Source organism: Delphinus delphis, chromosome 18, assembly GCF_949987515.2.
Source record: "Delphinus delphis chromosome 18, mDelDel1.2, whole genome shotgun sequence".
Classification (NCBI taxonomy): domain Eukaryota; kingdom Metazoa; phylum Chordata; class Mammalia; order Artiodactyla; family Delphinidae; genus Delphinus; species Delphinus delphis.
The window spans coordinates 17,819,266-17,846,577 of record NC_082700.1 but is presented as its reverse complement, the minus strand read 5'-3'; the positions used below and the strand labels follow the sequence as shown (position 1 = coordinate 17,846,577).

The 27,312-nt window shown below is 43.8% G+C and overlaps 1 protein-coding gene across 3 annotated transcripts in view; it reads right to left on the bottom strand.

Moving 5' to 3' along the window:
• Window positions 1-878: 878 nt before the first annotated feature.
• Window positions 879-27,312, bottom strand: part of EBPL (EBP like) — a 51,311-nt gene continuing 24,877 nt past the window's right edge. The window contains exons 2-4 of one of the 3 annotated variants that reach the window (XM_059996178.1): window positions 18,812-18,881; window positions 11,100-11,238; window positions 879-979 (exon numbers count right to left, since the gene is read on the bottom strand). In XM_059996178.1, coding sequence (XP_059852161.1) covers window positions 973-979; window positions 11,100-11,238; window positions 18,812-18,881 — 216 coding nt within the window. In that variant the 3' untranslated portion in view covers window positions 879-972. Of the gene's footprint in view, window positions 980-8,886; window positions 9,005-9,053; window positions 9,813-11,099; window positions 11,239-18,811; window positions 18,882-27,312 lie in introns of those variants that run through there. The other 2 variants (XM_059996177.1, XM_059996176.1) reach the window with 2 other exon arrangements.

The following is a 27,312-nucleotide window of genomic DNA, read 5'->3' as shown; positions in this document are numbered from 1 at the left end:
AGGCGGGGGTATGGTATAGCACTTTTGATCATGACCACGGAACCCTTTCAACACAGAACGTGACTTCAGACTAGTGAACTACTGACGACGCTTTCTTACTGAACTACTGAAGCCGGAACCAACAGGAAAAAGACCTGGTTCCCACGTGTCACCTCCACCACCACCGCCAAGCCCCTCTCCACCAGTGAGGTCTACTTAGAGTTTCAGGGCCAACAGGCAAATAAACTGAGGTTCACGACAGATTCTATCCCCATGGCAAACTGAAGTGCTACCTACACAAAGCCATGGAGGCAGAGGTCCAGCTCTAAGGTACCCAGGCACCCAGCTGGGAGGCTGGGGCCCAGTGGGCCCACAGACCCATGGCAGCCCCACCCAAAACTAAGATCAGCCTGGCAGCGGCCCTATCCCCCAACTGGGGATAGACCTCGAGGCTCAGGCCTTGTCAGGCTTGGCTCTGGACATGGGAGGGGCAGCCGCGGAGAGGACAACCCCAGGGGTCCAGCTCAGCTGGTCTGGGTGAAATGCAGGAGTCGGCAACTCACAGTCGTAGCTGTTTCCAGCTCCCGCACCGCAGGAGGCTCTGTCACCTGTTTTCCCAGTTTCCTCTGGTCTCTCCGGGTGCTGACAACGTTCCATCCAGGTGCTGACGAAAATCCCTCTTCTCTGAAGCACAAGCAGAATGTTTCCTTAGAAAGGAAACAAAAAGATTCCGAGGACAAGGAATCACAAAAGCCCCGATGCCACCAAGTAACAGCAGCGGGAAAGTAACTCAAACTCGGTCTCAGATGGTCAGACTGACAAAGCCTCCCGGCCCACAGGCTGCTTAATTTTTACCTTTTATTCTCTGTGATGTGCCTGCTCAGAAGCACGAGGTTTCAGCCGGTTGCTCTGCTCCAGGCCTGGGCGCCTGGCACGTTTAATTGCTGATTCTGAGATTGTCTCTCACACGGAGGCAGCGGCGATGTCGTATGTTCAGAACCTGGACAACAGACCCAGTCAAAAGCTAAATAAACGTGGAAGCGTTTACTTGGATCAGAACAGCGGGTGGAGTGTTTGATATGTGCTCATCCTCACAGGAGTGTGTGCCAGGTACCACGACTCCGTTTCTGGATAAGGAGACTCAGGAGCCAAGCAGCTGGGCCCCAAATCCCACGGCATGTGAGCCGGGGCAGTGGGTTCGAACTCAGCACCGCTTAGCGGCAAAACCGGCACAGCTCGGCTCCGGGTTCTGTCCCGTGTGCTCCCTGTGGCGCGGGACAGATGCTCACCTTTCGTGGCCAGTTCTTCTTCTGTAGAAGGAAGATGATAATCCCCGTCCACAGAGCGTGAGGGATTATCGTGAGGATCAGATAATACAACGAACAGAAAAGAGCTTTGAAGTGGAATGAATACAGGTGCAGGGCGTTAATAGGACCCAGTGTTTTCCTAGATACCAAACAACTTGGCATCCCAAAGGTTTCCACTTTCTCTAGTTCATGCTTACAAACTGACCAAGCAAAGGAAAAAGGCAGACAGATTCAAGAAGACGTACCAAGAACCTGAAAGCCTACAGGAGGTTAGGAAACAGACAGCCCCCCCCCCCAATTAGGAGGCTTTCAACTTGAACCTTGGAAGAGCTAACTCCCCCAGACCTCACCGCTGCCTCCTGCCCACACCCAATCCCACTCCTAAAGGCTCCACACACTAAAAATACCCCAGCCACCTGCTGCCCAGGCAGGCAGTAAATCACTGGCCCTCGAACACCAGAATCCAGGCCAGGCCTGGCCTGACGTGGCTGCTGGCGGCTGACACGCGCCAGATGGGGCAAGTCCACTTCTTCCCAGCCCGGCGGCCAGGGGGCCTGGGAGGAGAGTGCCCCCAGGAAGCAGAGGCACTGCTGCAGGTGCTTCCTGGGTGTAGGGTGATTGGAGGTGGGTGTGTCACAGGAGGAAACGGGGCTCCCTAGGAACGGGCAGTGGCTCCTACGGCGACAAGTATATATAGAATAAGGTCATCTCATCAAAATCCACAGATCAGCCACTCGACTGCTGTCCTATTACCCCAGGGCCACCAGATGTCACTGTTGCAGGGGGCATGAATATTTGTGGTCCCATCTCCGGACAAGCACTGGCTTTATGGAGACAGTTCAAACTGTGGGCACTCGGGGCACACCAGTGAGATCCATTTCCTGCTTCCAGTTCTTAGTGATTCGATCCCGCCCTCCCATTCCCACCCCCGGGACCAAAATCAGTCCGACGCCCAAAATGCAACCAAGAAATGCCAAAAACCTGTTCACAGTTACTTCCAGCACAATACAGTGAATCAGAAATGAGAGGCCAAGACAGAATATTTAATTTATTTTTAAACTAAAATGCATCATCAGCAAACACATTTGTGGGGAACAAGAAGTCATGTGCTGTCTGGAGTGTTGCTCAAATTTGAAAAAGTGGGGACCCTGAGAGCGCGTCCTCCACTTTGTCACCCCTCCCCCTAGAAAAACCAAAGCATTAAAGTTAACTGCTGCTACCTGACCACTTGGTCCAACCAGTGACAAATACTTACAGGACAATACAAAACACAAAATCAAAACAATGAAATTGAGAGCCTACTCAAGTATAATGAATAGACCTAGATGATCAGAAATGTGCTGAGGTTAAATTTTTGTTTCCATAAAATTGAATAATTTTCATAGCTTGCAGGCTTCTGGGAACATGTCTAACACTGTTGGGCTAGAAAGAGTACTTTTAAGTGAACTAGGTTCTAGTTCACTGAAAAGCTCTGTGGCCTTGGGCAGGTTATCTAACCCCTCTGAGCCTCAGTCTCCTCGTATATGAACTGGACCTGTCCAAGGCCCCTTTAAACAATATATGATTCTAGGATTCTAAGCGTGGCCTTGAGGGGCCCCTGTGTAGCTGGGAAGGTGGATGTCAAAAATAACAAAACAATACAGGGCCACTTAAGTGACACAGACAAGGGCTACGGGAATTCAGAGTCCTCCCCCTTCTGACTCCTGGGGGACTGAGGGAAGGCTTCTGGAGGGGAAGGGATTAAACACCTAAAAAGTAACACTGCAGCACGCTCAGCATACTGGATCCCTCCCTTGAAGAGTTGGGAGGTGGCCAATCCAATATTTTAAGATGTCAACTTGATCTGTGTGGACATAAACAAAATAAACGATAACTGCTACCTATCAACCTCTATAAGCGCATGAATTTCTCAAGAATGGGAGCATGTTCTGTAATACTATCCGGTTGGTTTTGTGTGTACATGTACAACTGCTACTTCTTAGATGATAAATCTGGGGCAAGGGACAGAGAGGAAAGAAGGGGGGAGGTTAAAGTCCTTCTTCAAATGTTAAAAGCCTCCCCCAAATGTTAATACAAGCACAGACAAGAGCTTGAGAAATGGAAACTAAATTTGTAACAGTGGTTCTGCCTGATGATACTGGGGGTAATGATTATTTTTTTCTTTTTGCTTATCTGGATTTTCCATTTTTCAGCAACGGACATGAATCAATTGCATATTTTTTTAATGCAAATATATTCGGGACAGATAATACCTCAAACCACTATCAGTTATTAGCATCTTAATGTGAATTAATGGATATGATTTGCTTCCTGCAGTGAAGTGGCAGTGGGATATGGATTTTGTTAGGTCGGGTCTGCCACTGGAAAGGGACAGAGGATGTAGAGTTTCCAAAAGCACAGTGGGTGGAGGAGGCCTGCCAGGCCCCTCCCTATTACCTCAAGGGCATTTTATTAAAAGTAAGAACAGCAACAGTTAACCTTTCTCATTCATGGTTTTGCCCAATTATTCTCATTATAAATTATTTATTTTTAGATCCAAACTCCAGCTTTCCAACCAAACAAAGAAAAAAGTGCTCATGGATTTTAAGAATAATTTGAGAAAAAAAAAGAAAACAAAGGATTCTTCTCCAAACTCTGTGCATTTTGGTTTCCACCAAGCCTTGTTTGGACAAAGTTTTATTTTCCTATTTCATACTGCAGTCTGCAGATTCTTCCTGGAGCCTCCGTGCTAGCACTTCAGGAGTTGTAAAGCTGACATAATTAAATACAAGAAAACATCATCATTTAGACTCTGATTTTAGATGGGTTATGCCGACAGTTGCCTCAACATTATCTGGAAAGGCAGAGCATGCAGAGGAAATTTCTAGTGTAAACAATACTGGGGAGTGATGGACAGTCTGAAGGAATCCAGTTACCATCCACATAAGCAATTCATAACTTATTGCAAATCATGTGATACGTTCATCCAAATATTCCTTCTATGGCTGGCTCCTAGGAAACGAATGTGATAGAAGCGGGGTGTGCGGGGGGGCGGATAGGGAAGTCAATGATTCCTAAGGTCCCAAGCAAAATTTAGACTTAAAATATATTTGAACTATCACCTCCAAGTAGCTGGAGATATCGAGGCTTGAGAAGAGGAACAATATTGAAGGCAGTGACTTATTTAATTGAATCTAAGATGCCATCAGATTATAAGATAGATTATAGTTTTGTAAGAAAAAAACACTGCCAACTCAATTATGACACATCAACTGTAGAATACATTCTAATTTTTAAAATGTTAAAATGTGGGTGGAAAATATCTATCTTAGAGTTAATGAAATACAGTATTACCTATGTCACCTTGCCCCTACCTTCCTGTCACAGGGAGATGGGCTTCTATTCTCAGTGACCTGTTAGACTTCATATGCGGACATCAATCTACCTTCCAACTACTTAAGGGTTAAAACATTTAGATCTGTCCTTACTTGGCAGTAGAATGTATCTGTCCTCCAAGTTCCTGTCAGAGTCTATAATCTCCATTTCTCTCCCATCCAATACTCAGCAAAAACTCAGTTGAGAAAAAAATCGTGTTTTCAGGACTGTCTGCAGGATAGGCAGCCCATCCATTTTTCTCTACTCTGTTTACCCTCAGATTGAGCCAGATCAGCAGAGAGCAAAGTACTGGAAACAACTGGGTAATCCCTCATAGAAAGGTTTTTACAGACTCTCTGGCGTCCTGCCTTCAGCCCACGTGGGGGACACTGTTACAAACAGCCCGAGTTGTACTAAATTCTGTCGTCAAGGACATAGCGTCCTCTTCGTGAGGACCCACTGGAGACATATTTCAGGGCTTCATACCAGGAATCTTTAAAAATAAAATGTTTAAATTGAAGTATAACATATATCGACAAAAGCACACCATTCATAAAGGTACAGCTGAATGCATTATCGCAAATTGTAACAACCGCTCAAAGGAAAAAAATAAAACATTACCAGCACCTCAGAAGCCCCTTCATGGCTTCTCCCCATCACTATACCCACCCTCTTCCCCAGAGGCAATCTCTGTCCTGATCTTTAACATCACAGTTTTATCTGTTTTTGAACCTTACATTACAAAAATAGAATCATACAATATGTATCCTTTTAGTCTGGCTTCTTTCACTTATCACTATTTCTTTCACTTATCACTAATTCATCCATGTTGTTATGAGAAGTAGGTTGTTAATTTTCATTCCTATAATTTTCACTGTACAGTAGTCCATTGTATGTATATACCACAATCTACTCATTTAGGTTTTTTCCGGCTTGGGGTTATAATGCTACCATTCTGGTACACATAGTAAAGCACTTCTGTGAAGTATACCTAAGAGTCAGATTGCTGGGTTTCAGGGCTTGCACACGTTCAGTTTAATTTCAAAGTAGTTTTCCACTTTACATTCCACCAGCAGTGTATGAGAATTCCAGTGGTTCCACATCTTCACCAACCCTCATAATGGTCAGTCCTTTTAGTTTTAGCCATTTTTATAGGTGTATAGCAACATCTTATTGTGGCCTTAATTATCATTTCCTGAATTGCCTTCTCTTTTGTGAAGTATTTATTCAAATATCTTGTCAACTTTTCTATTAGATTGTCTTTCTCTAATTGATTTACCCATTGGGATAGGTCTTTTGTCAATTATATGTACTACAAATATCTTCTACCTTCTGGCTTTTTTTTTTTTTTCTTAATTTATTTTTGGCTGCGTTGGGTTTTCCTTACTGCATGTGGGCTTTCTCTAGTTGCGGTGTGCGGGCTTCTCATTGCGGTGGCTTCTCTTGTCGTGGAGCACAGGCTCTCGGTGTGTGGGCTTCAGTAGTTTTGGCACGCAGGCTCAGTAGTCGTGGCTCGCGGGCTCTAGAGCACAGGCTCAGTAGTTGTGGCACACGGGCTCAGCTGTTCTGTGGCACGTGGGATCCTCCCAGACCAGGGATCGAACCCGTGTCCCCTGCACTGGCAGGTGGATTCTTAACCACTGCACCACCAGGGAAGTCTCTGACTTCCTTTTTTATTCTCTTAATGGTGAATTCTGATGAGCAGAAGTACTTGATTTTAATGCAGTCAAAATGATTGCAGCTTTCTATATCCTTTTTAAGAATATATTCTTCTGAAGCTGAAACTAACATACCATTGTAAAGCAATTATGCTCTAATAAAGATGTTGAAAAAAAAAAGAATATATTCTTCTACTTTTTTTTCTTCTTGAAGATTTATTGTTTGCCTTTCACATTAAAATCAATAAGCCCGTGCACCTAGAGCCTGTGCTCCGCAACAAAGAGAAGGCACTGCAACGAGAAGCCCACGCACCACAACGAAGAGTAGCCCCCACTCGCCGGAACTAGAGAAAGCCCACACGCAGCAACAAAGACCCAACGCAGCCAAAAATGAATAAATAAATTAATTAAAAAAACTAAAATCAACAATTCACCTGGAGTTGATATTGTGCATGATGTGAGGTAAGGATCAAAATTCATTTTTACCACATGGACATGCAACTGAGCCAGCACCAGTTATTGAAAAGACCATCCTTTCCCCATTGTTCTGCAGTGGCATGTTTTTCCTAAATCCAGTGTCCACATACAGGAAGGTCTGTTTCTGGACTTTCTAGTCTGTTCCATTGGTCTATCCGTCTGTTGGCTTTCTGGTGCCAATACCACATTGCCTTAATTACTGTGGCTTTATATTAAGACTTGATGTATGGTAGAGCAAGTCCTCCAGCTTTATGCTTCTACAACATTGTCTTCGCCCTCTTGGCCCTTTGCATTGCCATAAAATATCTTAAAATCAACTTGTTACCATTTAAAAAATGACAAATAGGTAAATCTGTTGGGGTTTTGATTGGGATTACATTGAATCTATAGCTCAGTTTGGGGAGAACTGACTTCTTTGCAATATTGAGCCTTCCAATCCATGAACATGACATATCTCTCTACTTATTTAGGTCTTATTTAACTTCTCTCAATGTTTTATAGTTGTTTTTGTTTTCTGTGTAAGCCTTAATATCTTTCAATTTTCCCCTAAATATTAGAATGTTTTGATGCTATAGTAAATGGTATTTTTTTTCCTTTATTTATTTATTTATTTTTTTTGCGGTATGCGGGCCTCTCACCAACGTGGCCTCTCCCATTGCGGAGCACAGGCTCCGGACGCTCAGGCTCAGCAGCCATGGCTCACGGGCCCAGCCACTCCGTGGCATGTGGGATCTTCCCGGACCGGGGCACGAACCTGCGTCCCCTGAATTGGCAGGCGGACTCTCAACTGCTGTGCCACCAGGGAAGCCCGTAAATGGTATTTTTAAAAATTCTATTTTAATTGTTTATTGGCAACTGGTTTGTCTTTAATCTCATGAAAACGGAACTCTGTTACTCAGTGCTTCCCTATCTGATGTTCCATGAAACACCGTCCTACTTGTTAAAGTGGTCTGCTAAATATGTTGGGAAAAGCTGAGTTAAACAAGTTAATCTAGTTTCTTCACTGCAGGACTTCTAAAGTCTTTAATGTGCTAACGTAATATTCGTCAAACTTACTTGGCCAGACTTACTCAATATTCAATGAATATCATAGTCAGGTATCATTCAGGATAAAAGCATAGAAAACAGCAATTGCTCTAGGTGTTTTAAGCAGGAGGATTTAATAGAGGATGCTTATAAAAATCACTGGAGGACTCCAAGAGTGGGTGCTTGGCTCAGCTTCTAGGAATGGCTCCCAAATGTCCACATGATGGACCCTCCCAAGGCAGGCACTGCCAGCGAGGCCACCACTGGAGCTCCTCAGCCCGCAAACCCTTTACTCCCACTGCCCCAACCACAACTGCCTCTCAGTACCCACGAGGTTGAACGCTCGATGTGCTAACGCTCCAAACCCTCACGTTTCCATAGTCATAGACATTACCTGTCGCCACAAAACAGCAAAAGTAAAAAAGGAACAGCTGAAAACGGTCTCCATGCTTTCACCCTCCAAACCGCTCACAAGCACCTCTGAAAGGTGACAGCAATTTTGCATCCAGGACCACAACCTGCAGCTCTCTGCAGGATAAGAGGACACCTAGAAGGAGGGGGAATGCAGACTGAGCTAAGACTGAGCTAAGTGACAGCATCCACCACAACCAACCAAGTGCTTGGTGTATAGGCCGGGTACCCTTCTAGGCAGAGAACACATCTGTGAGCCAACAGGCTAGTAAGAAAGCCAGGTGTTGAACAAGTTAATGTGAGTACCCGCTCCCCACCTCTGACGGAAGTGCTATAGCCATCTGCCAAAACGAGTGTTTTCTGAAACATAGGGTGATCATGTCTCCCTCTTGGTACTGAAGGTAAGCGTTACACTTATGCTTCACTTCTATCAGTTACATACGACGTCACGGCATGCATTCTGCATATTAATTTTACCTTCATCTTATTGTTTCTCACTCATTTTCCCTATGTTCCTATTTCCTGATTTACTTTTTTTTTTTTTTTTTTTCCCGGTACGCGGGTCTCTCACCGCTGTGGTCTCTCCCGTTGTGGAGCACAGGCTCTGGACGCGCAGGCTCAGCGGCCATGGCTCACGGGCCCAGCCGCTCCGCGGCATGTGGGATCTTCCCGGACCGGGGCACGAACCCGCGTCCCCTGCATCGCCAGGTGGACTCTCAACCACTGCGCCATCAGGGAAGCCCCCCGATTTACTTTTTATCGTATTTTTGTAAGGTATCTTAAATCTTCCTCCTTAAAAAAGGACAGATATAAATCAATCATCTGTGTGAAACCCCAATGTTCACCCATGAGGAGTTACCCCACTCACAGATTCCTTCCACTATCATTTTTGTTGGCTTCACAAATTTGATAAAGTACAAAACAGAAGCACTCATTTCATTCCTGGTTTCACTCTGGTAACCAGAAGACTGAAGGGAAGATCAAAGGTTGAGGCAACAACATGTTCTTTGAAATAAAAAATTAATATAACATGCTCTACAGCATTTCATGATAATTGGCTTTATTAACGTAGAACAATTAATGCTAGCCATAAAAGTATATCATTACATGTGTTATTATTACAAGTTAAAATTTATTCTCTGTTCCCTGTATTGCCATGTAACTGGAAAAAACAACAGACAAAACTTGTCAACCTTACAGTCCATTTGAAATTGATTCAACTGAAAGCAATTAGCTTGTTCAAGAATGACAATATAAAAGAAAAGTATACACTGGAATGTATTACATTCTGGCCCAACAAACAGGTTTGATTCATTCTGGCTCATAAAGCACGCTGATGGTGTTTATGATTTTGAAAATTCACTGAAACTTTTTGCCTGAATTGAATCCTCTGTGATGCATTTTCTTGAGTTCTACCCATGACTGCCACAGTAACAGTCCTGGGATCAGAACCCAAACACCATTGAAAAATACCAGGTAGACCCAAAAGTAGAGCCAATTGTTGGTGTTGAGGTTGGGGCTTCCCATAAGCCAGTCTGGGCAGAAGGTCATCCACCCGCCATACAGTTCACACACACACAGGGTGATCTGTATGAAATGCCTGTTAGAGAGAAAGAGACAAGGGATGAAACCGCCAGCAGCATCAACAGTCTTCCACGGCAGAAAACCTCCCTGAAGTTGGACCTCAGGTTTTACGTAGAGCTCCTTTGATGGGGCAAATTGATAATTAATGAAGACACATGTTTTCCTTGGAGAAGCAATAGTGCCTTTCCTAGAAGATTATCCTCAGAGTTAAAGAAGGTCTCTTGGGTATCCTGTCCTATTCTTCGGAAGATTTGGTGAGGTCACAACTGACCCGGTAAAGAGAGACCTGGATGTGAATCTCTCTATGAGCCGCAATTTCACCTGTTGTAAAAGGGAGAATAATAGTCCCTTCCTCGAATAATATTGTGGAGATTAAATGAGATATGTAGATAAAGCACTGTGCCCGGCACATATTCAACAATGCATATGTGTTAAATGTTTGAAATAATAAACAAATGGGTGCATGTAGTAAATCTACAACCACGATCATGGAGTCAAAGACATGGAAGGCACCCAGGAGAAATTTAATTCTTCCTGCCAACGCTCTATGTAAAACTGGGTGGGGGAAATTGGATTAAATGACCTTTGAGGTCTCTTTCAAATCTGAAATTTTATGATGAAGCTTTACATAAGACTTCTTCTTTGATCCAAGATGGTGGAAAATGGAATGCCGTTGTGCCTACTTGACACTGTTTTAGGGAATCATCCCCAGGATAGCAATCTGTTTGTCCCAGGTCACCCCGTCCCTAAGATGGAGAGGAAGGAAAGGGAGGGAGGAAGCGGAGTTTAAAGTTCCAGGGTCTGACTGATGGACGGTTAATCTGCCATCTTTCTGTTTCGTCTCCTCACTCTTCTGCTTTCCTCATACCCTCCACAGCCTGCTTCTGGAAAGATTTCTTATTTATCTTGCATGTCTACGTCAGAATTACATGAGAGATTTTTCTTTGTGTCAAGCGGAATGGGAGTTTTCTAGAATGAGTTGGAGGGAAAGGATGCAAATATTACCTTTTGATTCTCCAAAATATTGGTGGCAAATCATCCAATGCTGTCACTCACCACTGTGCTTGTCTATACAGCACCTAGGTTGTCAATGCAATCATATTTCTCATATTTTTTTTATTTTGAATGGTCTGAAATTATCCTGGTGGCACCATGATCCTTAACTAATATCTAACAATTTTTGTTTCTAGTCTACTTTTTGTCTAACAAAGAACTCTGGTCATTATCCCCTCCAAATGTCACACTGGCGTTGGGACAGCTAATGTTCCTCCTCTTTTCCGTAGGACAGGAGAAGAGCACTTACCGATAATGTTTCCCTTTGACGATGGCATAAATGAGAACCAATGCCAGAAACCCTCCCAGGACGACAGTCAGAATTTCCAAAGACACAATGGTTGGATCCAAATAAAGCCATCTCGCGTCAGCTTTGCCATATTCTTTCCCTGAAAACAAAATACATTTTGTTACTCATCTGGCAATCATTTTTATGACAGAGGAAATGACCTTCTTTTCCCCGTTAGGAGGAGATAAAAGAGTAACTACCACTCTCTCTGTAGTCTTCATTATGCCTTAGTGGAAGGCAAGAGAGGCCCTATGACGAAAACGCATTTGCCACCGGACACAAGTAATAACAACAATATCATGTTATATTTGTAAAATGATTTGCATTTTCCAAAGTGCTTTCACACGTGTGCCCTCTTCACCCTCTCCCTTTTCATCGTAAGCAGCAGAATTCTACATCAGTTTGACACAGTCAGACTTTGCAAAGATAATCTTTAATAGTTATCTTGGTAAATGAATTATAATTCCTTACGTCAAAATTTCAACATGAAGTCTGTATTAGTTAGATGTGGGAAAATTATTATTAAGGAAATGTTTATAAAAAGACACGTTTATTAGGGATTGAAGAGGAATTGAGTGCTGGGGAGGCAGCAGGGAGGGGAGGGGAGGACAGTAACACAGCCTGGACTACAGAATGAATCCTAAATGGGCAAAGGAGCATTTCGGTCTGCTACAGGGACAGAATTCACTAACACAGCTACCACGAAACTGTGCTGACCAGGGAGCAGGTGTGCCCTAAGAAATCTTTCCAGGCCCCGTTATCAGGATGCTTACTTCTAGGAAGCACCATGAGGTCAGATAGTCTTTTTAGTGAAGGACCAAGGGCCATGCACTAGATGAAGTCATATTCCCCTCCCTCCCTCCCTCCTTCTCTCTTCTTTCCTTCCTTCTTTCTTTCTCTCTTTCCTTCCTCCCCACCTCCCCCCCCCACCTCTTTCTCTCTGTCTCTCTTTCCTTTTTACTTTAACAAAGTAATACGTGCTGGTCCTAAGATCTCAAATAACCAGAGGAAAAAAAAACCCAAAACCCTCTTCTCTCCCTTTAACTACTGTTCTCACATTACTTAGAAAAGGTATGAATGGTCAAAAATTAGCTGCGTGATCTGATTGGTCTGAGCAGCACAAAGCAATAGTCTCTTTTTTTTTACATCTTTATTGGAGTGTAATTGCTTTACAATGGTGTGTTAGTTTCTGCTTTATAACAAAGTGAATCAGTTATACATATACATATGTTCCCATATCTCTTCCCTCTTGCATCTCCCTCCCTCCCACCCTCCCTATCCCACCCGCTAGGTGGTCACAAAGCACCGAGCTGATCTCCCTGTGCTATGCAGCTGCTTCCCACTAGCTATCTATTTTACGTTTGGTAGTGTATATACGTCCATGCCACTCTCTCACTTTGTCCCAGCTTACCCTTCCCCCTCCAACTTAAGTGTCCATCATCGGATGAACGGATAAAGAAGATGTGGCACATATATACAATGGAATATTACTCAGCCATAAAAAGAAGCAATAGTCTCTTAATGGTTAGAGTTAGGATCCCTCCAGGGCCAGGGACAAAGGGTTCCCATGAAAGGCTGTCCCCAGAGAAAGGACACGCCAGTAAACACGATTAGCTATTTAATGAGATAACACACAGACACACGCTGAGCAGAGATTCTGTGAAAGGCCAGACGCAACTGGCAGACAAGGCAGAGCCGTCCAGCCTGTCCTTAGCCGACTGCCTGCCATGACCTAACTGGAAAACATCATAGTGAAAGTAAAAGTTTTCCCTATAAATTTAAACATAGATACAGGGCTTCCCTCGTGGCTCAGTGGTTAAGAATCTGTCTGCCAATGCAGGGGACACAGGCTCGAGCCCTGGTCTGGGAAGATCCCACATGCTGGGGAGCAACTAAGCCCGTGTGCCACAACTACTGAGCCTGCGCTCTAGACCCTGCAAGCCACAACTACTGAGCCTGCACGCCACAACTACTGAAGTCCACGTGCCTAGAGTCCATGGAGACTCCGCAACAAGAGAAGCCACCGCAATGAGAAGCCCACGCACCGCAGCGAAGAGTAGCCCCCACTCGCTGCAACCAGAGAAAGCCCGGGCGCAGCAACAAAGACCCAATGCAGTCAAAAATAAATAAATAAAATAAATTAAATTAATTAAAAAAAACACATAGATACAATAGGTGAAATATACTATCTAGTGTAGCCAAAATCTAAGAAAATATCACAAGTAAAAGGTCAATGCTTTAGGAGCTAAGAGATTAGTGGGTGTTTAGACATTCACAAAAATAACCCCATTCATTCATTCTTTTTTAAAAAAAATTTTGATTTATTTATGTTTTGGCCACGTGGCATGTGAGATCTTAGTTCCCTGACCAGGGATCGAACCCATGCCCCCTGCATTAGAAGTACAGGGTCTAACCACTGGACCTCCAGGGAAGTCCCCTTCATTCATTCTTTAATTCAACAATTATTTTGTAGCGTATAGACGCCTCTATGCTAGGTCTCAAGAATGCAGCAGCGACCAGGACACAAAGTCTGCTGCTGGTGGTTCATACTGTAGCGAGCTCAAACCATGTAATAAGTGACGGGGACAGAGAATAGGGACATGGAGAAAAGGCACTGCACAAGCTAGGAGATGAGGTGTTCTGATCGCTTCCTCTTCACCCTACACGCGAGGGAAGGGTTCCCGCCCTGGGCTTATGCGGTGGCTTAACACCCCACAGGTGACACTGGGCAGATGAGGTTGATGGCCCTTCCTTAGTCACAGAACACTTGCAGGCTCGGGGAGAAGCACACTGTGCCGCGTGGGGCTGCCCTAGGAACTGGAGTGAACGAGGAGGGACTGTGGGAGGTGGGCTCTGCAGTAACACCAGGGGGGTGACCCCCGGTCCCCGCGGCAGGATGTGATAGGATTGTTTGAGTAATTCTGAGGGCTGGCAGGGAACTGAAGCCGGCTCCTCAGGGGTACGCAGGCACCGTGCTGGTTCCGGAGACCAGGAGGGCTGCTTGTCTAGGGACCTTATATGAGGAAGCAGGGTGCAGAGGGGCCTGGCACTTACGACATCTGAGGCCCTCTGGATTTTACCAGACGTCAAGGCACACATAATCTGGGATCTTAATCTCAGGCCTTTCTCTTAGTCCCGTACCTTCCACAGTGTCAGAAATCAAGGCTTTGGATTGGGATGAAGGTGAGGATGACCAGCAAGCAAGATCAGCGGGCAGCCCATCCTGATTTCTGTCCTGAAGGGCACCTGGTCCAGTCTCAAGGGCCAGTTGGATGAGGGTGTCATATAACAGGACCCCCGTGTGGCCTGTCAATTCCTCCCCCTTGGGGAAGTGTGTGACGATATGTATGAACTGAAACACAGCTCCCATCCCCTAAACCAAAAGGTCTCTTCTAAATTACAGAAATAAAGCACATTTGCACGAAAAAAAAAATCTCAGGGCTTACATCACAAGAGGCGAGCCTTGAACTGGGGGAGGGAGAGGGTATCTCGGGGAGGAGTTTGAGCAAAGGCCTGGGGCTGAGAGCGCTCGGTGTGTCTGAAACTGCAGGAAATTCAGCAAAGCTGAAGGAGACAGCGTGTGTGTAAGTGAAAGTGGGGGGAAGGGGGGTGGGGACAGGCACTGGAAGCAGGCCCTGCTATCTGCTGGCCCCAGTGGATCAAGCCTCTGGCATCTCCTCATCTACTGCTTAACCTTGACCAACTCTTTGCAGGTTAAACACCTACAACAGCGAAAGGGCAAACAGAGCATTAATAAACCTAATGATGTGATCCTCATCCTTTATTTTGTGACTGACTGCCAGGCTCAGGAAGAGGTTTAGAGGGAAAGATGCACACGAAGGGCTGGAGGTTTCCAGTAGCCAAGCCACGGCTGTGCCCTTTGCCACAGAGTGGAGATTAGGGGCACAACTCTTCTTGACCAAACTCAAGGCAGCCTCCTCCAAGCCCTCTTCTCCAAAAGGTCTCGACCTTGGGCTCTGTGCTTGGCCCACTTAGTCCAGTTTCAACAAGAATCCTGCTGCGTAAGTTTAGTGAAAATCCTTCACTCTTGGTATCTGATCACTCCCCCCAACCCCCAGTTTTATTGAGATATTACTGACATACAGCACTGTGTAAGTTTAAGGTATACGGCATAATGAATTGACTTACATATATTGTGAAATGATTACCACAATAAGTTTAATGACATCCATCATGTCATATAGATACAAAAAAAAAGAAAAAGAAAAAATGTTTTTTTCCTTGTGGTGAGAACTCTTAGGATTTATTCTCTTAACAACTTTCAAATATGCCATACAGTAGTGTTAATTATGTGGTACATTACATCCCTAGTACTTATTTATCATAGAACTAGAAGTTTGTACCTTTTTTTAAAAAATAAATTTATTTATTTTTCTATTTATTTTTGGCTGCGTTGGGTCTTCGTTGCTGCGTGCAGGCTTTCTCTAGTTGCGGCGAGTGGGGGCTACTCTCCGTTGTGGTACATGGGCTTCTCATTGCGGTGGCTTCTCTTGTTGTGGAGCACAGGCTCTAGGCACGCGGGCCTCACTAGTTGTGGCACGCGGGCCTCACTAGTTGTGGCTCGCGGGCTTAGTTGCTCCACAGCATGTGGGATCTTCCCAGACCAGGGCTCGAACCTGTGTCCCCTGCACTGGCAGGCGGATTCTTAACCACTGTACCAGCAGGGAAGTCCAGAATTTTGTACCTTTTGAACATCTTCATCCAATTCCCCCACTCCACAGTCCTTGCCTCTGGTAACCACAAATCTGATCTCTTTTTCTATGAGTTTGGGTTGTTTGTTTTTTAGATTCCACATATGAGATATTACAGTTTTTGTTTTTTTCTGTCTAGCTTATTTCACTTAGCATAATGTCTGCAAGGCCCATCCATGCTGTCACAAATGGCAGGATTTCCTTCTTTTTATGGCTGAATAATATTCCACTGTATATATACACCACAACTTATTTATCCACTCCTCTGTCAATGGACACTTAGGCTGTTTCCATGTCTTGGCTATTGTAGATACTGCTGCTACGAACATGGGAGTGTAGATAATCTTGATATCTGATCAAATTCCTCATCTCCCACCCTCTGTATCTTAATACCCTGGCCTGCCTTCAGCAAGGATCCTGTTGAGTCAGTCTATCAAGAGTCCCACAGCCTTGATGTTTCTTCTCAGTAATTTTCCATCCACTGACCCCAACCCTGCTCCTTGCCTATGAATCTCCACCTGTCCTTGTATTTAGAGTTGAGCCCAATCTCTCTCCCATTGCCATAGTCCCTCTTGAATAAAGTCTTCCTTACCATCTTTAACAAGTTCTACAACCTGCTGAATCAAAGGACAGTCCACAGATCAATATATGGGAGGCCCTACCCCAGACCCTCTGAATAAGAATCTGCATTTTAACAAGAACCCCAGGCAATCTGTGTACTTTAAAGTCCAAGAAGCACTACTTGACATTATCTACTAGATTTTCACTTTCACACTAATAAAGGGTACCTCCATTAAATGAATTTTCACTTTTTTTAAAAAAATTAATTAATTAATTAATTAATTAATTTTTGGCTGCGTTGGGTCTTCATTGCTGCACGCAGGCTTTCTTTTTAGTTGCAGCGAGTGGGAGCTACCCTTCGTTGCGGTGCACAGGCCTCTCATTAAGGTGGCTTCTCTTGTTGTGGAGCACGGGCTCTCGGTGTGCGGGCTTCAGTAGTTGTGGCACATGGGCTCAGTAGTTGTGGCTCGTGAGCTGTAGAGTGCAGGCTGAGTAGTTGTGGCGCACAGGCTTAGTTGCTCCGAGGCATGTGGGATCCTCCCGGACCAGGGCTCGAACCCGTGTCCCCTGCATTGGCAGGAGGATTCTTAACCACTGCGCCACCAGGGAAGCCCGAGTTTTCATTTTTTGAAGGTGAAAATGTAGACTGAAGATGACTGATAAAGATCGAATTAGATATTTGCATTTCATGGGACTGAGCCAAATCTGGGCTGTTTGCTTTCTCTGAGGCTGAGCAGGGCAGCCGGGGTAGGAGGACAGTGACTTGAGCTGGAATTCTCAACCCCAGACTTCCCTAGCAATTCTCAAGCACAGTTTGATCTGGCAGACTCGCCAGAAAGCTGCACAGCTGCATATTCCTTAGCCCGTGGAACTGAGCGGGTGGCCTCAAGATGTGGGACTCAGGGCTTCCCTGGTGGCGCAGTGGTTGAGAGTCTGCCTGACGATGCAGGGGACGCGGGTTCGTGCCCCGGTCCGGGAAGATCCCACATGCCACGAAGTGGCTGGGCCGGTGAGCCATGGCCGCTGAGCCTGTGCGTCCGGAGCCTGTGCTCCACAACGGGAGAGGCCACAACGGTGAGAGAGGCCCGTGTACCGAAAAAAAAAAAAAAAAAGTTGTGGGACTCAGGCGCCCTGAGCTACCATGGCTAGGACCTGACGGACATCAAAGATAACATGTGTTTTGCTTTGGGAAGCACTAATTGTGGCTGACTCAATTCTCTAGAAGAGTTTTACAACACTAGTGGTGAACAGGAGTCCAGATCCTGGCTGGAGGACACGATTTCAGAATTGTGGGAGAAATGAGATAAACAATGCAGATTTTCAGATGCAAAATCTGAAAGAAGTTATCCTGCACAAGGCAGCTCTATAATAGTGGCAAAGAACCCAGTTGCTGCACAGCTCATTTATTTGTCAGTACTGACACAGCACATTGGAGGTAGTTGATACTGACTGACTGAATGTTGATTGATTTACAGCAACATGACGAAGATAGGGAAAACTAGTTAATATCTCTGCAGAGCAGGAAGATTTCTGGAAATTATCTACAAGACCATATATATATACATATATATGTGTATATATATATATGTATATATATGAAAGTTAATAATAAAAATATGGAAAACACCCAGTTTAAATACTGCAAACTCCTCAATCTGCACTCACTATAAACATTTGAAATTATAGGGCTTCCCTGGTGGTGCAGTGGTTAAGAATCCGCCTGCCAATGCAGGGGTACCCGGGTTCGAGCCCTGGTCGGGGAATATCCCACATGCCGTGGAGCAACTAAGCCTGTGCACCACAACTACTGAGCCTGTGCTTTAGAGCCTGCGAGCCACAACTACTGAAGCCCGCACACCTAGAGTCCGTGCTCTGCGACAAGAGAAGCCACTGCCATTAGAAGCCGGCACACTGCAATGAAGAGTGGCACCTGCTTGCCACAACTAGAGAAAGCCCATGCACAGCAACGAAGACCCAGTGCAGCCAAAAATAAATAAATTAAATAAATAAAAACAAAAATTTGAAATTATAGCTTTATTGAGATATAATTCACATGCCAGACCTGTGTTTTTAAATCTGTTTAAAGTGTATAATTCAACAAGTTTTAGTATATTCTCAGATTTGAATCACCACAAATCGTGTAATTTTATAATGTTTCTACCCCAAAAAAGAAACGTGTACCCATTATCAGTCACTCCCCATTTCTGGCCTATGATCCCGCCCCCTCCCCACACACCCAGGCAACCACTAATCTATAATTTTTCTCTATAGATTTGCCTAACCTGGACATTTCATGTAAATAGAATCATACAGCATGGGTACAGGTACTCATTTAATTGACAGCCATACTTGCAATTAATCCCTCAAACATGGCAAATGCAAACGTTTTAAATTACTTACACAACGAAGCGATCAAGGCATCAGAATCTGTGATGTTTCCTACCAAAGACAAGTAGACAAAAGGGCCTTCCTAGAGAGAAGAAAACGAAAACATGCTCTAATTTAGCATCACAACCACAGGATGGTACCACAGTGTGGCCAGCGTCCCCTGCCCTGCCCCACACCACACAGTCCCGGTGTGCGTGCGTAGGTTCCTGGAGCCTGGCTCCCTGAACTTGGAAATGGATATGTCCAAAGGGAATGTTTATATATAATAAATGTCAGTTTTCAATGATTGGCATTATAAAATCAGAGGTGTGCCCTGATGGGGAAAATATAAGTTGAAGATTTTGCACAAGAAAAGAGCTTAAATGGTATATTAAATAAGCTAGACTCTGGATTAATCCAGGGATTTTACACCGTTGAGAAGCACCTCACAGTACTTCATTTTGTCTCACCTCAAAAAAATCCAAGATCTCTCTTAACAAAAGTGGCATTCAAATATCTATATCAGAGCTGAACTAGTTGTTTTTCCTGCACAAGGGCAAATTTAGGAAAATTAGAAATGCTTACAGGCTATATTTAAAATTTAAGGTAATGAAAAAGCTGCAATTATACTTTGAACAAATTTTGTTCCTGGTCAATACAACCCTTCTCATTTCTTTTTACCAAAACAATCACTTATGTGACATCAAAATTGTGTCTCCGCCTAATCCCCGAGGTCACTTCTAGTACAACTTCCCAGAGGCAACCACATTTAACCACTTCTGTCTGTAGTTCTGGCAACCATTTTCATAACATGTAATATACTTATATTACTATTTCTTTAGACATTATCAACTGAAAATCATCCTGAAATTACAGTATAATTTATGCTGTTCCCCTTCCCCTTCCCTTCTTCCAATTTTTGATACTAGGGGAGGAAAAACTTCCTTCTACCCTCTTAGGTTCTGTAGCTGGCCTAAGAATTAACCGACATAAACAGATTAAAAAGAAAAGCATACATATCATATTTAATATTTTTACATGTACATGGGAGTCTTTGAAGGGAAAATGAAGACCTGAATAAGCTGTTAGGCCCCAAAACTTATATGTCTTTTTACACAAAGAACAATAAACTGCAGGGATGTGACAAGACCAAGGGGCTTGAGCTGAGGACAGTAAATTGTGAGAAAGTGACTAGGAGATACATGGGGAGAAAGTAATGGAAGACAAGGGTTATTTTGGTAGGTTTATTTGTACAGGACCACTTCAGCACTGACACCCAGTCCCCAGTGATAAGAATGTTCTTTTCTTCCTGGTAAAGGGAGGGCACCTTTCTCATGGGAAGTTCAAAGACCTGATTTTAGGTAGAAAGAGGGAGGTCAGAGAGCCCTTCCTGCATCTACAGTTTCTCAATTGCCTTCAGTTCAAAATAATCAATATGCCAAAGGGGTATATTTTGGAGTAGCATATTCTGAATCCCTTTAATAGCTATATGAATTCTTTTTTTTAAAAAAAAATTATTTATTTATTTATTTTGGCTGTGCCGGGTCTTAGTTGTGGCATGCAGGATCTTTAGTTGTGGCATGCGAACTCTTAGTTGTGGCATGAGGGATCTAGTTCCCTGACCAGGGACTGAACCCGGGCCCCCTGCATTGGGAGCTTGGAGTCTTACCCACTGGACCACCAGGGAAGTCCCTATATGAATTCTCTTTAATTCTTCTATTAGTTATCCAAATGTGTAACTTATGTAGTAAACTTTGGGGAATTCCCTGGCCGTCCAGTGCTTAGGACTCCTCGCTTTCACTGCCGAGGATGTGGGTTCAGTCCCTGGTCAGGGAACTAAGATCCTGCAAGGCGCTTGGTGTGGCCAAAAAACAAAAAAAAAGTAAACTTAAAGCCTCAGCTTACCCACTCATCAATATTGTGCAGTATTTGGACTTCTTACGATATCAGACAAGCATGAGAACACCCACCATCCTCTCTCCCTCTCCTCCCCATTTCCAACTCTCAACCTCTGTCCACTTTGCTTGTATGTTGTTGAAATTGACTGCATTTCCATTCAATCAACAGCATTTACAATATGGTGATTATGTAAATAGTGTTCACTGCAATGGGCCACAACTTCTTCCTCTACAAACCCAGTATTTTTGTCACTTAAGAAGAATGTGGCAAATGGAATATTTTTTCTTACACTCATACATTTCTCAAAATCAGGCTACATTTTATTTTATTCGTTTCATGCTACAGTTTAGTTTGCTTCATATCTGGGCCATGACTTTGTTATAGATATTTTTGTTTATGCTACAGTTTGTAATTGCCTTTCTTTTTCTCTAATTGAGAGAAGAAACCTGACTTTCTCCCCATCTCATTAATACATCTTCCAGCTATTTATCCATTCCAATCTTTGCTGAACAGAGGCTTTGAAACTGGTTTATTTTCTCTTTTCTTGACATTCTGTAAGTTACTTAATTGGTAAGTGTGGTTTATTTCAGAGCATATGTAAAAATTATATTCCTTAAAGGAGATTTTAAAAAATTACATGTGAGATAAACAATGTTTTTAAACAAGAAGTACTCCCCATCCACTCTGCAACTCCTTATTTTCACCAATTGATCTTTTTTTTTTTTTTTTGCAGTACGCCGGCCTCTCACTGCTGTGGCCTCTCTCGTTGCGGAGCACAGGCTCTGGACACAGAGGCTCAGCGGCCATGGCTCACGGGCCCAGCCGCTCCGCGCCATGTGGGACCCTCCCGGAGCGGGGCACGAACCCGCGTCCCCTGCATCAGCAGGCGGACTCTCAACCACTGCGCCACCAGGGAAGCCCATGATCTTTTTATTTTTAGCAGAGCCATAGGAAATCCACACCACTTCCCTGGCGTGACCTGGGAACTTTCTAGACAAAACACATCCACTGACTGGCCAGTAGGGGCCACAAGACTGAGCTGAATTTGATCCTCTCTAGGCCTCAGTACATCTATCTGTGAGATGAAGGACTTCCCAAAATTAGATTGTTGATCTCATCCTAAAACTAGATGTGACTTCCACTAGCAGCCTCTTCAACTGGGGCCATCAGCAAACATGGACACAGACGTCCAGTCTAGAATCTTTCCTCAGAAGCAATTCCCTGGGTAAGAGCAGCATGGAAACCTGGAATCTATAACATGCAGGGACCCAGGAGTGTATACCAAATTTGTTCCCTTTTATATCTACCTGTTGGAGTTCTACTCCTTTTTCAAATCCCAGCTCAAACCCTCCTTTTTCCAAGAAACCTTCCCAAACTTCCTGGTAAAAATTAATTTCTCCCTCTCCCTTGTTACTAAATTTGTGTTTCTGTAATCAACTGTCTGCTGGTGGTGGATCTCCAGTGCCCATTAGATCATACATCTTGGGGGCCTGGGATGTTGTCTTCTCTGTCTTAGAATCCTCAAGAACCCAGGGTGGTATTTTGTGTCTGCTAACCTTGATTTAATGACAAGTCCACGTAATGAATTACTTAGAAAGAAAGGTGCCCTGTGGGGCTTTTAGAAGGCACTATATATTTCTTACTGTATTACTACTCTAAGTGTAAAGGCAGTATAGCATATAAAGTATAATGAACATATCCACCCTCCAAATGCTGATCAGATGTTACCTCCTCCAGGAAACAAGCCTTCACTAATTCTCTTGATAGGAGGTAGATGTCTTTCCTGAACAGAATCCTGCTTATTTGTCTCCTCCTCAAAACCATCAGTTCTTTAGGGTAAGTCTTTGCCTTTGTCTCTGTATTCCAGATGCCTGATAGATGGGACATGCTAAAAAATGCTTACTAAAAGAATAAGAAATAAAAGGAAGGGTGGAGGGAATGAGTTAAAAGAAAAAACAAAACACAAACCCAATTTAATTAGAAAATGGGCAAAAGAAATGAAGAGACATTTCACCAAAGAGAATATACAGGTAACAAACATATGAAAAGATGTTCAACATTGCTAGCCATCAGGGAAATGCCAATTAAAAACACAATGAGAGTACTTCCCTGGTGGCGCAGTGGTTAAGAATCTGCCTGCCAATGCAGGGGACGTGGGTTCGAGCCCTGGTCTGGGAAGATCCCACATGCCGCGGAGCAACTAAGCCTATGCGCCACAAGTACTGAGCTGCGCTCTAGAGCCCGCAAGCCACATCTACAGAGCCCGCATGCCACAACTACTGAAGCCCACATGCCTAGAGCCCGTGCTCCACGACAAGAGAAGCAACCACAACGAAGAGTAGCCCCCACTCGCCGCAACTAGAAAAAGCCCGCACACAGCAACACAGACCCAAAACAGCCAAAAATAAATAAATAAGCCACAATGAGATATTACTATCTATCTGTCAGAATGTCTAAAATAAAAAATAGTGGCAGTACCAAATGCTGATGAGGATGTGGAGAAAATGGATCACTCATACATTTCTGGTGGGATGAAAATGGAACAGCCTCCCTGGAAAACCTGAGTTTGGCAGGTTCTTAAAACTAACATGCAATTACCATATGATCTAGCAATTGCACTCGGGCATTTATCCCAGAAAAATAAAAACTTATGTTCACACAAAAACATGTACACAAATGTTGATAGCAGCTTTTTTGGTAATAGCTAAAAACCAAATGTACTTCAAAAGGTATATGGTTAAATAGACCATGGTACATTTATACCTTGGACTACTCCCCAGCAATAAGAAAGAACCAGCTACTGACACACTCAGTACCTTGGATGGATCTCCAGGGAATCATGCTGAGTGAAAAAGTCAACCCCGAAAGGTTACATACTCTATAATTCCATTTATATAACACTTTTTGGAATGATAAATTTTAGAAACGGAGGACATATTAGTGGTTTCCAGGGTTAAGGGGTGGAGGGAGGGGAAGTGCAGGTAGTTACAAAAAAAACCCACTAGGGATCTTCATGGTGTTGGAACTGTTCGGTATCTGACTGCTGTGGTTGAATACACCAGCCTACCTGGTACAATGGTGTAGAACTTAACACACACACACACACACACATAAGTGCAAGCAAAACTAAGGAAATCTGATTAAGGTCAGTGGATTGTCAATGTCAGTGTCCTGGCTGTGATATTATACTATAGTTTTGAAAAACATTACCATTGGAGGAAACTGGACAAAGTGCACAAGGGATCTCTGTTATTTTTTAACAACTGTACATCAATCTCTAAATTGACCATAAAGTCAATTATTTCTAAAAAAAATTATTAAAAAAACCCAGACAGGTAGAGAGACATGGAAGAAAGAGTAACATTACTAATTAATAACATTAAACAAAATCGTCAGGACTTTTTTTTTTAGAGTAAGCTGGGTCCTGGCCTCAGACAGCTTGTTATCTAGTTGTGTTACACTGACATTCTGCTCAATAACGATTGGAGAAAGAGGAGGGAGCAGTGGCTGGGACAGTAAGGGAAGACTTCCAGGAGGAAGTGGGCCTCTAGGCCTGTGTACAAGCTGCTCTTCCACCTAGAGTACACGTGCCTGGCTTTCCCCCCCCCCCCAAAAGTATGTAAATATTATGGATTTTAAAAATCACGGTAAAATATACATAACATAAAATTTACCACTTTACCCATTTTAAGTATTCAATTCAGTGATATTAAGTACATTCACACTGTTGTGCAACCGTCACCGTCATCCATCTCCAGAACTTTTTCATCTTCCCAAACTGAAACTCTGTCCCCATTAAACAATAACTTCCCACTCCATCTTCCCCCCAGCCGCTGGTGGCCACCATTCTATCTCTGCCTCTAGGACTCTGACTACTCTAGGTACCTCATTTATCTTTTGTGTCTGACATTTGACTTAGGATAATATCCTCGAGGTACATCCATGTTGTAGTATGTGTCACAACTTCATGTCTTTTTCAGACTGAATAATATTCTATTGTATGTATACACCGGCTGATGTACGTCTAGGTAGGTTGTTTCTACCTATTCATCGGCTGATGAACATCTAGGTAGGTTGTTTATCTATTCATCGGCTGATGAACATCTAGGTAGGTTGTTTCTACCTTTCGGCTACCATGAATAAGCTGCTATGAATACTGGTGTGCAAGTATCTGTTTGAGTCCCTAATTTCAGTTCCTTTGGGTATTTAGGTAGAAGTGGAATTGCTGGATTATATGGTAATTCTATGTTTTACCTTTTCTTTTTTAATTTGACCTTTAAAAATTTTTTTTAATTTTTTATGTATTTTATTTATTTTTTGGCCACGCGGCATTTGGGATCTTATTTCCCCGACCAGGGATCGAACCCATGCCCCCTGCATCGGAAGCGTGGAGTCTTAACCACTGGACTGCCAGGGAAGTTCCTGTTTTACTTTTTGAGGAACCCTCATGCTATCTTCCACAGTGGCTGTACCGTTTTGCATTCCCAACAGCAGTACACCAGAGTTGCAAATTTCTCCACATCCTTGCCAACACTCGTTATTATCCTTTGCTGTTGCTGTTTTTCACAATAGACATCCTAATGGGTGTAAAGTGGTATCTCATTGTGGTTTTGATTTGCATTTCCCTAATGACTACTGATCTGATGGCTTATTGGCCATTTGTATTATCTTCTTTGGAGAAATGTCTGTTCAAATCTTTTGCCCATTTTTTAACTGTTTATTTGTTGTTGAGAATATAAATATTTTTCAGTGGAGAGATCACCACTTGGTACTTGAACTTGATGGGCTGGACTGCCCCATGGGCATGATTAACCAATTATTCTGCTAAAGTCAAAGCATTTGGCAGCGCAGAGTAGGGGCCACTATCAAAGGGCAAGATCTGCCAGTCCATCATGGGGAGCAAGGGGTCTGCAGCGAATCTTGAGTGCCTTTACTCTCTTGTCACCTGATAAACTCCTCTGCAGTCTTTATTTATTTATTTTTAATTAATTAATTCATTCATTCATTTTTGGCTGCACTGGGTCTTTGTTGCTGTGCGCGGCCTTTTCTCTAGTTGCGCCGAGCGGGGGCTACTCTTTGTTGCGGTGCACGGGCTTCTCATCGCGGTGGCTTCTCTTGTTGTGGAGCACGGGCTCTAGGCGCGTGGGCTTCAGTAGTTGTGGTACGTGGGCTCAGTAGTTGTGGCTCGTGGGCTCTAGAGCGCAGGCTCAGTAGTTGTGGCTCACGGGCTTAGCTGCTCTGTGGCATGTAGAATCTTCCCAGACCAGGGCTTGAAGCCGTGTCCCCTGCATTGGCAGGCGGATTCTTAACCACTGCGCCACCAGGGAAGCCCACCTCTGCAGTCTTTAAAACCCCAGTGACTTCTTTCCACTGTGCTACCTCTTGACCTGGACACAATTTTACCACTCACTTACCAGACTGCACAATAATGGTTTATTTTTTCTGTCCGTTTCTCCTTCTAGCAAAGCTCAATGGCAGGACCAGGTGTTGATTAATGTAATTTACCTGGAATACATGGATGGTGAGCTTTAACAGACAATCCTAGGCTGAATCTGCAAACTTTGTACAGCTATCCTTGAATCATGTAGAATTGGCCGAGTCTCCTAATTTCTCTGTCTGCAGTTTTTTCTTAGCGATAACAGAGATGAAATGGATCCAGACACATGGTGTTCAAAGGTCTTTGGGTAAAACATTCTCTATATGGAGAAAATGCTCTTGTGTGAAAGGAGAAATAGGATGGCCGCAGACTTGGGGCAGGTCTGGTGGGTCAGTGTAGACCTGGATGGTGTGATGGGCCTTCACAGGAACCCTGCCCTCGTGCTTTATGTAAAAAGGGCGCCGAACAGAGGCACACACACGTGGCTTTCCTTCATGACATAGGCCATGTAACGTTAGCATTAGCAACTACCTGATTCTTCCCCCAAAACAACTCTAAGGGCTTCTAACCCTTCCCTACACCATCAAGTCCTGGTATGTCGCACCACAGGAAGGACATTGAATTTAAAGCCAGGAAAAGAACGAAGTGAAAAGGGGTAAGGTGTCAACATCAGGGTTCCAGGGAACTGATGTTCCATCTCTGGAAGGTTCTGTGATTCTAGGCTTGGTCTGATCTTATCCTGTAAGGAACTCACCATGAGAAACGTAAATTGACAAACACAGGCCCACTACTATCTGCTGCTGAATCTCCACCAGTAGTAGACTCAATGCAAAACTGAGCAAATCAGGGCCACAAGGCAGTGGTCCAGCTTCAGAATGAGACCAGCTCTTATGAGCCTAAAGATTCTTTGGGGGCTTCTGAACCAGATCTGTTCTAACCAAACAGGCCTGAGATGGAAGTCCCTGGAAACATTAGTTGCTATTTGCCAAGGGCCAAAATTATCTGTAGAGAATGGAAACAGACTTAGTTCCTCCCATGAATTCACATTTTATATCAAATGAGCCATAAAGCACTCTTTCTTCCCCCTTAAAATTATTTCTAGGCTCTGGAACACGAAGTTTATATTAACTTGCAGAATAAGCTTGGAAGGTTATCAGCTCCAAAAGTCTTTAATCATAGTGTATGGTGAAGAACTAGCCAACCGGAACTAAAATTCATGTTTGAGCTCAACCGCTACCTGGAGATTTTAAGGATCAGA